The sequence below is a fragment of the Prenolepis imparis genome, unplaced genomic scaffold (assembly GCF_030444845.1).
Source record: "Prenolepis imparis isolate NDT839.2.m4 unplaced genomic scaffold, iyPreImpa1.0 SCAF_7, whole genome shotgun sequence".
In the NCBI taxonomy this organism is placed as follows: Eukaryota; Metazoa; Arthropoda; class Insecta; order Hymenoptera; family Formicidae; genus Prenolepis; species Prenolepis imparis.
In genome coordinates this window covers 8476538-8492168 of record NW_028141165.1, presented here as the reverse complement: position 1 = coordinate 8492168, position 15631 = coordinate 8476538, and the positions used below count along the sequence as shown (strand labels likewise).

General features: G+C 35.6%; 1 protein-coding gene across 5 annotated transcripts in view; it reads right to left on the bottom strand.

Annotated features, from left to right (window-relative positions):
- Nucleotides 1–15631, bottom strand: part of 14-3-3zeta (tyrosine 3-monooxygenase/tryptophan 5-monooxygenase activation protein zeta) — a 49793-nt gene that overhangs the window by 11323 nt on the left and 22839 nt on the right. For 2 of the 5 annotated variants that reach the window (XM_083042577.1, XM_083042579.1), the window contains one exon: nt 670–977. In XM_083042577.1, coding sequence (XP_082898703.1) covers nt 670–969 — 300 coding nt within the window. In that variant the 5' untranslated portion in view covers nt 970–977. Of the gene's footprint in view, nt 1–669; nt 978–12671; nt 13392–13422; nt 13729–15631 lie in introns of those variants that run through there. The other 3 variants (XM_083042578.1, XM_083042576.1, XM_083042575.1) reach the window with 3 other exon arrangements.

Below are 15631 nucleotides of genomic sequence, written 5' to 3'. Positions count from 1 at the left end.
TCTTCTATCATCTAGGTCGTGCCAAGACATTTATTCAAATACATTTATTCCTCGACAAATATACAGCTCGCGTTTTTTTTTCCTTTTTTCCGACTTTCCGAGCGAACGCGAGGCTTTTTCCCCTATATTTTAATGCCGCCTCGGTCTTTTATCGTTCATATCGCCGGCTTTTCTTGTCCAGAACGACTACGATCAATAGCGGCCAGGCGCTGAAGACACAATGAGCCTCTGACCGCCAGGCAAACACATGCGCGAATTACATATATGATAAACGAGAACGGAGTAAAGACACAAATAATAAATTGTTTTCTAACCACCGCTGGTTTTTTTCACATTCCATCCGTATCCATATCTCATATAAAAATGAATTCGTACGAAATGCAAATTTAAATTCGTGGACATTTAAACATAAACGTATCATTTTTACGAGCAAAGATTTTGAGTAAAATTAACCAATGGAATAATTAACAAAATCCGTCAACTCGAAAAATAAATATTACAGTCCACGCAACTGGCGATATTTTTTAAACGAATACATTATCTCGAAATAAGCTCGAGTGGCTTCCCCCAATTTATTTTTGGGCAAAACAGCAAATTGTGTTCGCCTACAAAAGAGAGCGATCGAGGGATACCTGCAAAATGTACTCAAGAAAAAAAGGTATCACTCACCAATACGTCGTAGCAGATCTCGCGCAATTCTTTCTCGACCTTTTCCCGGTACTCCTTGGCCATCTGCTGTTTGCGCTCGGAGCCCTCGGTCTTCTGCTCGATGGAGGAGATTACCCGCCACGAGCTGCGTCTCGCCCCTACGACATTCTTGTATGCCACCGAGAGCAGGTTCCTTTCCTCGTTTGACAGCTCGACTCCCGTCTCGGTGACCGCCTTCATCGCGGATGCCATATCGTCGTACCTTTCCGCCTGCTCGGCAAGCTTCGCACGCTGCACCAATTCCTCCTTGTCCACAGACATTGTGTCGACTGGAATCAGAAGAAAAAACGACGTTTCAACCAACTGTTAATTTCCGAAGGTGTCAATTGCTCGCGAGCGCGCGGTTTCGAAAATTATTATATTTATCAAAAATTAAAAATGTTTGGGGGGGGGGGGAGTTGCGAAAACAGGAAGAGACAAATATTTTATTATAAAAAAATTTGTAAAGAAACGAGGATACTTCTAAAATTCTAAAGTCTTAAAGAAGCATAGCAAAAAACAAGATGAGCTTTTTTGTTGCACTTATAAAGTTATAAAAATTCAAAAAGTTTGCAAAATGCTAAAATTGCAAGGATTATTGTGATGTATTTTAAAATTTAAAGTTTTCAAAGATATACTTCCTTAAGAATGTAACGAATGTTTCTTGTTCTCGGAATGATATAAGAGCCCTCCAAGGAAAAGGATTAAAGAATTATATATTACACTAACAATAAGTCAGGCAGATGTTTTTCAATCCTAATACGTTATCATACGTACACTTTTCTCTTTGAAATCTGTGGCGTTCAGCCATACGTTTGTAATATAAAACATTTAACTCATAAAATAATGATATCATTTTGAATTTCCAAGCAAATTATGATTTCTGCAGAAATTCTCGTCTCACATTCTTCTCGCTCACACTCTAACAAATAATAACAGAAACTTTTGCTGCCTCGATATTGTTAGAGATATTGGTAGAGATCTCACAAAAACTGTCAAACACAGAGGTATGTCGAGATACGTGACACCGCGCGGGGAATGCACAAAACGTATCAATACAAAGGTAGAATCCTGATCGACTGAATGCGTTACAATGTCGCTAAGCTCCTTTGTACGCGAAAAAATGGAAAAAAAAAAAAAAAAAAAAATAGAATCTCGCTCGCGTGTGCAAACACAACTGATGAACCGGCTGCGTTAGAAGCCGAACACGATGTTGCACTTCCATTGGACGAAATGCGTTTGGTTCTACCGAAACAACTACCGACACGCCTTCTTTTCCAAAAAGACACTTTCTTTTTTCATGGACAAAAATGAAAAATAATCCTCTTTTGTTATCCTCTTTTGTTAATAATCATGTTTCAACCAGCATAGCGTCTTTTTTCTATAATATTAAATAACTCTTTTCTATAATATTAAATAACAAAGGAAGAATTTTCTCAGGTCAAAAAAATAGATTTTTCTTTTCTCTTGTTTGCTTCAAATGTGTTTCTAAAACATTTCAGTTAGAAAAATTCACAAAATAATTACTTTGTCGAAAGGGACGAGCAGGTAGAGAAATAAGTGTATACGCCCAATTGCTGAATATTTGTTTTCCTTTAAAGAGAGATGCTTGTGCTGTATCTACTCGTAACATCGACCTTTGAAAGCATTTGTATGTGTCCGTGTATTCTCAAAGTTAAATATTTTAAAATAACTGCTAATGTAAGAAATGGTTAACACGCACTCTTAGTGTTCTATGCTAAGTAAATCTGATTTTAATACTAAAAAGAGACAGAGTATGTTGAGTAAAAAAAAAATTTATAATAAATTTATTTTGCTAATTCAGGGTGTCTAGTAAAATTTGAAAATAATATTTAAGGACATTTCAAGAACATTTGCACGATTTTCTAGTATGATCAAGACGTACAAAGAATCAAGAACTTTTTTTTGTAGATATTATATTTATGTATAGATTATATTAGGCTAACATATATTCTTCTAGTACATTGTGTACGAAGTAACATATGACTTAAATATTTTTTTTAAATAAATAGTTTCAGCTGACTCTTTTAGCTGAATGTTTTTAGGTATTCCCAGCCTATATAAAATCTATACATATATTTTTAATAATGATACCGGTATATAATGAAACCGGCGACGCCGGTATATATATAATTTAGTAACATTGCTCAACTATATATATATGGGTGTGTTCGGAAAACACAATAGTTGAGCAACGTTACTAAATTTATCTATATTATATCATCATATAATATATATGATAATATATATAATATATATGATATATAATATATATGAGTAACGTTGTACAACTGTTGTATTTTCCGAGCGCAGCCTTATGTCAACAACATAGAGATATAAGAATCTAAGAATCTTTTAATTCTTATATCTCTATGGTCAACAACGATCAGCGCTCGAACAACTTTTGTTTCATTCTTAAAGAGAATTTGAAGAAACTGAATAAATTTACAAATAACGAAAAAAATCAAGGATCTACAAAAAATTCAAGTACATTTCCAGGATTTTTAAAGGACAAACAAAATTCCAGAACATTTCAAGGACTTCAAGGATTTCAAGGACCGCTAGACACCCTGTAATTCAATTTATATATGTCTACAGAAAAACTGAAGAATTCATTATAATCCACTATACATATGTTTATTACATGCCGAATTTTTTTTTCTGCTTTTTTCTTAGCAATTATTAAATTTCAAATAAATATTTATTAAAGAAAGATACTTAGAAGAAAACATAGCAAAATAATAACAAATATTTCATTGATTCGAACTGCTGCTCCTAAATTTTTATAGTATGTGAACAAAGAAATTTAACTACCTATACTTTTAACAATCGTTTATTTCCTAGAGACATTTTATATTGTTCTTTGAAAAGAAATGTTTTGAACAAAAATTTGATGTGTAACGATATGCATCTTCGAACGGTCTGCTGCTAATCATACCTGACAAAAATGTTGAAGTATAGAATAACTATCCTTCATAATTAGAAGAAATAGCAAATCTCGAACCTTCAAGGTAGAAAAATAGAGAAAAAATTCTATTAAAAATTTCTCTTCTCTCTATTTCTCTTTCTCTCAAAGAATATTTTATTTAAGTAATTTTCTAATCTCTCTCCTATGTATGTGTAGCATTAATGTGCAATTTTATAAATAGATAATCGTGATTGTGTAATTATCCTTGTTCTGTATTCTTAACGCTACGAAAGAAAATGCACTTGGTTGTATAATTATAATTATTTAGAGTTAAGTATAGAGCTTATGTAATACAAAGTCATAAAAAAGGGTAGAAATTACATGTATTTCGAGCATACTAATTTCTAAGTTTCCCTCGATCTGATGAGAATTTAATCGCAGGAAAATCCATAATTGATACGTACGTGACCTGATAAAGGCTGGCGCTATCAAAGTAACAAGATTGTACATTTACCGCATTTCCGTGGAAACTATCCGACAAATCTAAAATACAGAATACCTCGTCTATCCTTTGAGTAGCAATCGATCGAATATCTATTATCTAACAAACACGTTACGCGATATCCGAAGCTTTGAATCATCAATATCAATTGATATTCGGTTAACGAGAATTCTACGCAGAATAAAAATTTCTAAATTATTAATGATAATTGCATAAACAGAATTGTTCGCTTTTGTAAACGTGTTTAGTAATAAAATCATATTAACATCAATCAATCACATATGAAATACTCTCCCTCTGAATTATTAACTTTTTCATTCTTTCAATAAGCAGAATAAAAAAGTTAACGATGCGCGAATAAACTCTTCTTTTTATTTTTATTTTCTGCGTCTCTTTGAATCAAGATTGCAATTTTTATTCTTTCTCCTTCAAAATAAAAGATAAATTAGCGATACATTATTTTAATTAAAAGCACGTCATTTTAAGTATATCTTTTTACATAAATCACTTCTTTTCTAATTCTGTCACGAAAATATGAACACCCAGAATTACAGTTTATCTCATTCCACGCCGTCTGTTATCTCTACAACCTATCGTTTTAATCTACCGGTCATTTTACGTATCGTTAACCACACGTGATTATCCAACTTATGCAACGACCGTCTAAGTGTTACCCTTTATTACTTGTTCTTATAATATAATTTATTTAAGAACGCGTAATTAAACAGTTTTATTAACTGTTAAATAAATGTCGAACTATTATATACTCTCTTTTATTGAGCGACCATCTTAAATTATCCCGAACAGTCCTTGGTCGTTTATGACAGGTTCGAAGCGCGATGAACGGCAATTATCTCTTCTCCCTTCGTTACCCCCCCTTTTTTTTTGCCTGACTCACATCTGCCACTCGGACGCGATAAATCACTCTAACGACTCAACGACTCGGCGACTCGGTCAGAGGGTCAATATCTCGTCGATGAATCACGGCACGTGTGAATCCGATAAGAGAACCAACCGTACGTACGATAAACCGAAGGGACAAGCAAACGGACACGTTCGAAGAGAAGAACAGATGATTAGTGATTGTCATCGTGGCGAACGCGCAAGAATACAAGGATGCGTCATCATCGAGAAATTAGAAAGCGCAAATTACTCCCGAAGGAATCACCGTGCGATTAGTGATTATACTATAAGTATATATATATTAGTGATGAGAAAAATTTAATTTTATTCCCTTTCTTAATTTATTTTTTTCAGAGATGCATCATTTACGAGACGGAAAAATTAGCGATGCATTACTTTAATTAGAAGCATATTTTTTTACATAAATCACAATTATAGCAGAAAATATAACAGAGAGAGAGAGAAACACGTGTAAACATAATTTATATTTAATTTTAAAAGACACTCTCCTAGATTCTACAAAAATAAATAAATAAATAAAATCCTACGAATTTAAAATACTTTAATTAGTATGTAATTTTTAATTTTAATTTTTAACTTCTCGAATTTTTAAGAAATTTCTTCGGATTAAAAAAAAAATAATTTTATATATTCGTGTGTTAAAAACAATTAAGTTCCACAAAATATAAGAACCTAAATCTTCTCTCGTATGATTTAAAATATTTTAGTTCTAGAATCTTTTCAGTGCAACGTTTAGCTAAATGCAACGGGATGTCGTAATGCGTTCGTTGTACTGACCGGAATGTTACGTTGTCGTAGTACGCGAGAGAGGAAACGATGATGATTCATACCGTAGAATTGAAAGAAGGAATTACACCTCTGACTGAGAGACTAGACGCATTCACTAAGCATATTAAGCGTAAACCGCACATAACAACGTGTCGTTCGCGCAAGAAAAATTGAAAGATACAATTCTCGCAACAACTTAACGACGATCTTGTTATATAAATTGTGTTACGCAATTTTCTTGCGTAAATCTATCGAAAATCCGCCGAAGTGTAAAACAAATATTCGTGCTTTAAATTGGTATTCAAATGCATTCTTATATAGATAAATACTAGAGAATTTTAAATAAAAATTTACCATGATCTTTTTAAAGCGCAGATGCATCATCTTTGATGAAAGATAAAAATAACGCGTGGCACCGGAAATGATTTCTCTCGAAGAACTCTCTCGCAGTTTCTTTCTGAATTAATCTTCAAGCGAAGACGAAGCGACATTATATACGAAGAACGAGATCGAAACACGCTCACGACGCAATGAGAGATTTCCTAAGGGAGGTCTTTGCGATGGCGCTTATAGGAAGGGTATATAATTAAATATACGTCAGGGCACACGAGAGGGGGTTCTTTTTGTAAAAATAGCTTGTAAATAAAATACATTGTACGATTATATGTTGCGAAAGTTTCTCGATGGTGCACATGATGATCTCCTGCATAAAGAATGCATTCCATCAAACCTGTTTATAACTGACTAGATACTGTGTACATAATAATTTGTATATTTAAATATATATCTAAAAAAATTATTTTAAATATCGTGAAGATAAAAAAAACTTCTCGATATTCATATTTTACTTTAAAGTTGAAAAAAAATAAGCAATATTGACATTTTTAACATTTAATCGCATTAGATGGTTGTTGAATAATTTAGTGAATATTTCTGCAAGTTCAGTTTCTCTACGAGTTGTAATAGCATCTGCCGTTGAAAGGAAGTGCTGTTGAGAAGAAACACCGTATATATACAAGCAGATAATGCAGTATGAACGAGTGGGCATCACATGGTCTGCGATGACTCATTACTTTAAAGCTGGTCGAGAAACCCACGAAAGAGGAGAAAAGGCTCTAAGGACCACTTAACCCTGAGGAATATTTAGACGCAGATACTCCTCTCGCTTCTCTTTCGAAAATATCCTTATAAATACTAAAGAATTGCAAAAACTTGGCACAATCATTAACAAAGTTTTTTTTTTTACCACACAACATCGTTATTCCTTTTCTTTTATAATTGCTCTCCTTGAATTTTTTCTAAAAACATATTCACTAAAAAATATCGAGAGACATTTGTATCCCTATAATTTCTAAATTATATATGTTTAAAATCATTATTTTTTATATTGATTTTTTTCAATAGAGAATATTCTCGCGAATCTACTGAAAAATTCAACTCCCTTAATCTCCTTAAATAAAGATTAAAGTTACATGCGACATTCTGCGAACTTTAATGACGCAATTCTCACAAATATGCAGAATGTATCTCAACGGATGTTTGTTTAGAGAAAGCGATACGAGGAATCTGTGACCAGCTATTTTGGTATTAAAATAATGGTGCGATTCTGTTCGCGAAATGACTAAACGAGTCAAAGTGCAAACCTAATCGTATGTGACTAAGAACATTTCTTTCTCAGTGAATCGAATAATTGTCTTCAAGGATAGGAGAGTCGAAGAATGCCGGAAGTTAATATCGGCCGTGTCACCTGTTGTACGAGGCGGAGGGGAAAGAAACGCGCAATAATAATGCGTCGATCGCTATCGAGCGTGCAATTTTTGCTTCGTAATAATGTCGCGCCGCGAGAAATTTTGTGTGAAAAAAATTGCGAAATTCTTCTGCGATGATTTATCGTTTATCGAACAATTGTGTAAATGTAACATTGTTCGCGTCTTATAAATTTTTGGTATCTATATAAGTTATCGGTGTCAAGTATACTCTTTCGCGAATCCTTCAAAGTCGCAGATCTCTCTCGTCTTTCTAAATCCAAATTAAAAAATTTTTCACTCCGTATTTACTTTTTTTTTTCAATTAAATCTTATAAATCCTAAAAGAATATATTACATTTTATTAAATGCCATCTTGTATCTCCTAATAAAGTAATTCTCAAACTTTAATACAATGTCTCGTTTAAACAAATTATATATATTTTAAATATATTTCTGTTTTAACATTTCGTCAAATTCCGAAAGATTATTTCAATCATGAATTTCTAACACTGTAGAAATTAAAATTCAATTTTTTATCCTGAAAATTCTGAAATCTATAAATTATTCTATAGATCAATTGTCATCGTTTAAGCGCTCGGAGAGTTTCGGAAATTTCATTTTGTTTCGATGCCTGACAATCCATAAATCTTGCTCCGTTTTCGCGGCTCTTCGGTACCGTAATAAATTCACGATGAGGCAATAAATTCGGATTAACATCGACGTTACTCACGTTCCACATTTAAGCGGCGACGACGAGCGGAACATTCTTTTATAGAGCGAGTGCGAAAGAAATTCCGTGCCACGACCGACGAAAAGACCCGAGATCCGGTCTCATTAATACACTTCCGGTTCACGACATTCGCCGCTCTCTCCCGAAATGCACCAGAAAAGAGGAGAATAGCATTTCTGAGTAACTCGCAATTTTCGTCGACGAAAAAGAAAAAAAGAAAAGAAAGAAATTCCATCGCGATTGATAAAATAATTAAAAATTCCAAAAATAATTTCTCCCAATTCGAAATAATTTAATATGCGCTTGTCCAGTATTAGATGAAAAATATTCTTCGTTTTGTAAAAATGAATTACTATATGTTTCTTATTCGAAAGAATAAAATACTAACTATATAGCTTCAGTGATATTAATTTCTTTCCCATTTTTATATTCTACAAATTGAATTTCATGAATCAAAACAGTCATTTTCCAATTTACGACTAATGTAAATTTCCCCTCGGCAATTATAAAAAAATCGCAATTCATTAGGAAAAGAAATGCACGACTGAAAAATAACTTTGTAACATGTCGTAATCAAGGTAAAGAACTGCACATTATCCGTGAGAACGCGAGGAGTAAACTACATATATAAAAATGCATATATATGCGAGGCACGCGGTTTCTCGCGAGAGGTAGACGATCTCTGATGCATATCTTTAATTTCAAAATCTATTTTATACAATATTCCGCGATATTCCTCGACTGATAGACGAGGTATATCGAGTAGTGGCAATATAATAAATATCGATCAGAAAGCCGGAAGAGAGAACGGAGCGAGTCGCACAAAGAAACTCGGACAGAAATATTGGGCGAGCGAGTAGGTAACTAGATGTTATTCGACGTCCTATATTTAATCGCGTGCGATCCACCTGGCTTCGGAGTTTAGCGGACGATGACGACGACGACGACGTCGCCGTCGAAATATTTCTGGCGTGTAGAAGCTTCTCGCGAAGCGAAACGCATCTCTCTCGCGCGCGCGCGCGCAAAGTTGATCCAATTCCCACCAAGTTATCCCGAGATCGCTTCAGGGGCGATATATCGAAATTATCGGTGTTTCGAAAAATGATAATTTTTTTTAATACTCATACTGAATCTTTTATTATGTACGTATTTATCATCACGCTAATTTTTACAATTTTATATCGAATCATTATTATATATATTAGCATAAGTATACCATTAATAAATAGTATATAAAATATGAAAAATGCGCTAATTTTTGTCTCGAATCATTATTAGCATAAATATGCCATTAATATATAGCATAAAAAAATATGAGAAATGGCACTAATTTCTGCAATATTATGTCGAATCATTATTATTAGCAGTAATCGAGAATTTATTTTTGAATGTGATCTTCCGTAAAATATTTCAGGGTGTCTAGTAAAATTTGAAAATAAAATTTAAGGACATTTCAAGGACATTTCAAGAACATTTGCACGATTTTCTAGTATGATCAAGACGTATAAAGTACCAAGAACTTTTTTTTATAGATATTATATTTATGTATAGATTATATTAGGCTAACATATATTCTTCTAGTACATTGTATACGAAGTAACATATGACTTAAATATTTTTTTAAAATAATAGTTTCAGCTGACTCTTTTAGCTGAATGTTTTTAGGTATTCCCAGCCTATATAAAATCTATACATATATTTTTAATAATGATACCGGTATATAATGAAACCGGCGACGCCGGTATATATATAATTTAGTAACGTTGCTCAACTATTGTGTTTTCTGAACACACCCATATATGTATATATATATATATATAAGGCTGCGTTCAGGAAATACAACAGTTGTACAACGTTACTCATATATTATATGATGATATAATATAGATAAATTTAGTAACGATGCTCAAGAATCTTTTAATTCTTATATCTCTATAGTCAACAACGATCAGCGCTCGAACAACTTTTGTTTCATTCCTAAAGAGAATTTGAAGAAACTGAATAAATTTACAAATAACGAAAAAAATCAAGGATCTACAAAAAATTCAAGTACATTTCCAGGATTTTTAAAGGACAAACAAAATTCCAGAACATTTCAAGGACTTCAAGGATTTCAAGGACCGCGAGACACCCTGTGTTTGAAGAGAGAAAACTGCCTAAAAAAGCGATAAAGATCTAAAAACTTTAATTATAATTCGAAGGATTATAAATTTGGACCATTGTTTCGCGAAGTACGATAAGTTATTCGAATTATAGTGTCGCAGTTTGACGCAGTACGATTTTCTATTCTGCCATCCTTCTGACGAAATATATGATTAGATCGATACTCAATCCTGAAAGTAAATGCACTTTTCCCATTCCGCCTCGACACAGGAAAAGAATGCGGCTGGCGTCATGCGTGGGTAATCGACGCTTTTGCGAAAGCTTTTATGAATGCCCCGGCAGCCTGGCAACGAGGTTGCAGATTCCGAGTAATCGTCATTGCCATACTCACGCGATAGCGCCAGGATTCATTAATATTTAACGATTGTGTCGCATAAATTACCTATCTCTCGGCGAACATTGATAGAAATATAATCAAGTATTCAAATAAATATTAATGTGTATAATAATATATAATTAATATAAATATTTTAATATCTTTAAAATATCTTTAAAATATAAAATAAATTGAGTAATATTTAATATTGATCAAAAAAGTTTATTTTGAGATCAAAACAATTTTTTTGTAATATATCACTAGTTAACTAAAATTTTATTTTTGTATCTTTTCATTCTTTATTTGTTAAACTTTATTTTTAATACATCGCATTAAAAGAGCATATAAAAAAATACTTGTTAATCGTGTTGGATTCATACACATTTCTATAGTAATTAGTCAAAATTTATCATCAAAACTAATTGTAAGAGATAATTCTAGGACATATGAAAAAGTATTTGACAGCACAGCATCTAATAAAAAATGTGATTAAAATAATTAGAAAATCCATCAAGTGAAACGCGTGTTTGTCCACGCGATTACATTTAAATGTATATATGCATATACGTTCGCATTAATAAAAATATATTATAAAAAATGATAACAGAATATTATTCTAATAATTAGCATTGACGTGTGAAATAATTGAACTATTATATAATATCATAAATGTTGCGATTAACTCTGAAAGCTTTGCTAAAGAAATTTATCGGTTTTCTGTAGCATTTATAACTATATTATAAACGAATTATTAATCTGTCGGCATGGTTTAGCGATAAGGCATGATTTTTGACGAACTGAAAACGAAAAATCGGAGATTCTATTGCGACTTTTGTACAAACTCGGCTTTACGTAAATACGCGAAGAGCCTGGCGTTATCAGCCAAGTAAAGCATGACGTGATATAGGTGCAGATAAACGGTAACTGATAAAATTAATATCTATACTCGCGCACTCGACGTTACGCGACGAACACTTATCATATTTATTCATCCATCGTGTGCAATAACTCTCGAAATCATCTCCGGACAGGATTCGAAAAAAATTAAGGACGTTGAGAGGAAGAAATCAATATTCTATAATTTCCTTTTCTCGCTCGAAAATATCGCCTCGCGTCCACAATCGATATCGGTTAGCGTCAAAGGAAAAGATTATTAGTTAAAGTTGCAGAGATATTTTCAAAGATTAAAATTCTTCAATTCTCGTTCTAAAAATTGCTCTCGTCGATATCGATCGTCATCGTTCGTCGCAATAAATATACGTCACGTGAAATAGATGCATAAAATAACATTGAACTGCTACTATAAATACAGTTTGAAAATACGAACACACGTCTTTACATTTAACGCGATCTCAAGGCTATCGATCGATCTACGCGTTACTCTCGATAAGAAAAAAAAAAGGTCAATAATTATATGCTATTATATGCTAATTGATCGATCAACGCAAAATTTAACGAGTCGACAACAACGAAAAGAAAGAGATGCACGATCGTACGAGATTAAAATGATGAATCAGAACGGAATCCATTTAATTGGCTGTCTTATCAGAATGATTAAAGCAATTAAATTTTCATTGAAATTTACTATTAAAAATTTAACTAAGAAATTCATCTATCGAGAATGAGATTTTCTTTTTTCTTCGAATTCTACATAAAAATTTTTATGGGTTTTTATTCTAGCTGTCAAAATATTCGAAGATAAATACAAGAGAATGACTCTTCACACAAAAATTCTCATTATTTCTTATTATTATTAAGAAATCTTTGGTAATTTCGTACGATAATAGGATATCTTATAGAAAGACATTCTCAAACGTCACAGAAAGACATGAAGTAAAAATTTTTCGGGAGGGGACGGATCTGTCATGACAAAAATCGCGCGAAAGAGAAAGAGAGAGAAATACCTGAATCGTGAAGAGACGGAGGATAATTATTCATCGCGTCGTGTCGGTGCCAATTTGAGGTTATGGTCGCGCACGAGCTGGCCAACCTTCTCTCGAAGAGGGAGCCAGCCGTGATAGCGGCACGGCGCTACTTTCACGGAGCCGAGAGCGAAATTCCCGGTCGCATTCCTCGACGGCGACGCCTCTCGTCGCCGCGTATCGCGCGACGACGACGGATGATGATGATGATGATGATGATGATGACGATCGATCGGGATCGGGATCGGGATCGGGATCGGGATCGGGAGAGCCGCTCTCGTACGGGATATATCGAGAGGAATCGATCGTACGTGTCTCGATGCAGGAAACGTGGAGCTGCCGCTATTACGTGTCAATGCAGAGATACGGATACGAGAGACGTCGTTCTGCGACGCAGTACTTGCGGAGATCGATAGCCGGTTCTCGCTCGCGCATTCCCACGAGAGAGCGGCGATAAGGGACGGGAGCGAACGATCGAGAAACGGCAGCGAGTCGGTTACACAGGAAGTGCGTGGAAATGGCCCCGACTCGACCTGCGCGTTATAGCGTGCGGTCGAGAGGGAGCGAGCAAGACGGAGAAGAGACGCAAAGGCGAGAACGAGCGAGTAGGAGAGAGAAAGCACATGTAGACGACGAACACACATACATATACGCAGAGGACAGACGTGGAGGGGAGGGAGGAAGAGGAAGCACATGAAAAGTACGACGTAGAAGCGAAAATGTTCGCACCTACCTATGATTTATAAGTCCTTTGTACAATAATATAATGAAGTGAAGCACACGATCCGCGGACCCGTGCACCGGTTCAAACGGGTTGAGAAAAGAACTCGTGGAACCGATAGACGACGATATTCGCGTAAACGCGCGCGAGGAACAGACAAACGGGGGAGAGAAAGAAAGCGAGAGAGTGGATGTGTGCGTGTACGGAACGCGAGCGAAAACTAAAACGCCGGTTCCTTTATTCCTCAGTCGCACTCGCGATTACGATGGCACACATCCCTCGGCGACCACTCCCGCACAACGACTGAGCCGGCAACGCTGCCCGCGGTGGGCGCCTCGGCTCGCCTCGTGCCGGGGCTCGGCTGCGCTCGACGGCGCTCGGTCGCGCTCGCCGCGCCTCGTGCCCGAGCCGAAGTATTGATCGGTTCGCGGCCCCGGCATGGCCGCGCGACGAGGCTGGGTGGGGCAGGCGGTGCGATCGTGTCCCGGGGACCGACGTGCCGCGGCGCACCACGCGACGACGACGAGGACGACGTCGTGACGATTCTCGCGTCTTTTTTCATCCTTATTTTTCTTCCCTCTCCGCTCTGTCGATCGTTCGATCGCTCCTTGTCTCGCTCGCTCTTTAAATCGCTCTTCGGAACTGCCTATCTATCTCTCTCTCTCTCTCTCTAGTACTCTGCGTTGATACCACTGCTTTTCATCTTCTCTATCTCGCACTTTGTCTCCCTCTCCTCTCTCTCTTTCTCCCGCGCGCGTTAAACGTCTGTAATGTCTGTCATGGGTGTCTCCGTCAATCGTACGAGAGCTGCCTATATATTCTCCGTCTACCTTCCTGCCCTACTACTACTATTCTACTACTACTACTTCGATTCGTCTCGAGTGCTCGCGTAATTTCACGCGAAAATTAACCTGGAAGGAACACTCGTTCGCTCTTTTTGCTCTTTTGCGTCTCTCTCGGCGTCATTCTTCTCGTTGACTTTCCGCGCAAAACCGCGACTAATTGCTGCAACGACATCGCAATTACCTTAAAAAATCGTCAATATTCTAAGCCTTGAATTGTATAGCAGCAAAATCTTTTTTATTAATTTTCTGGAAAATACGCGATTAAAAATTATATGATGAAAAAGATGATTTCGCGATCTTAATTGTCTATGACATACGCAGATCCATGAAACGCAAATTGCGTGGTCGTAAGTTATGCAGGGTGCTCGAGATATAGCGCGGGCGAAGAAGACATTTTTCTATTTGAGGAGCGAGAGGAGGAACGCTCCGGTCTAAAATAAAGTGCTAGTTGGGTGGGTCTGAGAGATCCACCCAAATTAACATAAAGACCCTTTCGTTCGTCTCGCGATCGTTGAACCGTGTCTCTTTTTTCGCTATAATTCAAAAGGATATAATTCAAAAGGATCCCACGCGAAACGGGATTTTTCGCCGACGTCAACGACTCGTGTCTGGAGTAAAAAAAAAAGATATTAAGAATTAACCCGTTTTTATTGTAACCCTCCACTCGTGACGTCCTTTCGTGACGTGACATGACGTGGAATATCTCTCTCTCTCTTAATCATATATATATCTTAATCTTTATCTTTATCACTGTATCTTAATCTTCAATCAGAAGCGCACGTTATTGCCTGTAATAAAAAAATTGAATCGATGATCGAGAGCTAGGCATGTGTGACCGAAAATATTTAATCTGCAGACACTATGACTCACACGATGTCCAGACGTGGATTATATGTGAACATTATGATTCATGATGTTAAGTCAAGGATACGCGAATCGAAATATCTGCAAGTCCAAGGATACGAGATAAACCTCGTGAATTTAAGAAATTTAAACTTCTACATAGGATCATAGAGCTTAAATTAAATCCGATATCCGATTCATTTAGCCTCGTACTTTAACGTTGAATATAAAGCTGTCACTTATTTCCTAAATTTTACTACAATTATGAAAACAATATTTGTCATCAACCGAGATCCAGCAGTACGCGGTGAAATTGTGAATCAATCGATCGAATTAATTTATGGTGGAAAATCGATAACATAAAGCAACGATTCTGACACGAAACTATACTAATTAAAAGCTACATTCATCTCATCCTCGTAAAGATTTAATAAATACAGCGTTTATTCAAATAAACGGAACAGGACGCAAATGAATCGCCCACCTATAATATATAATGTTGTTTCTCGCTCCCGATACGCAACATTGGTATT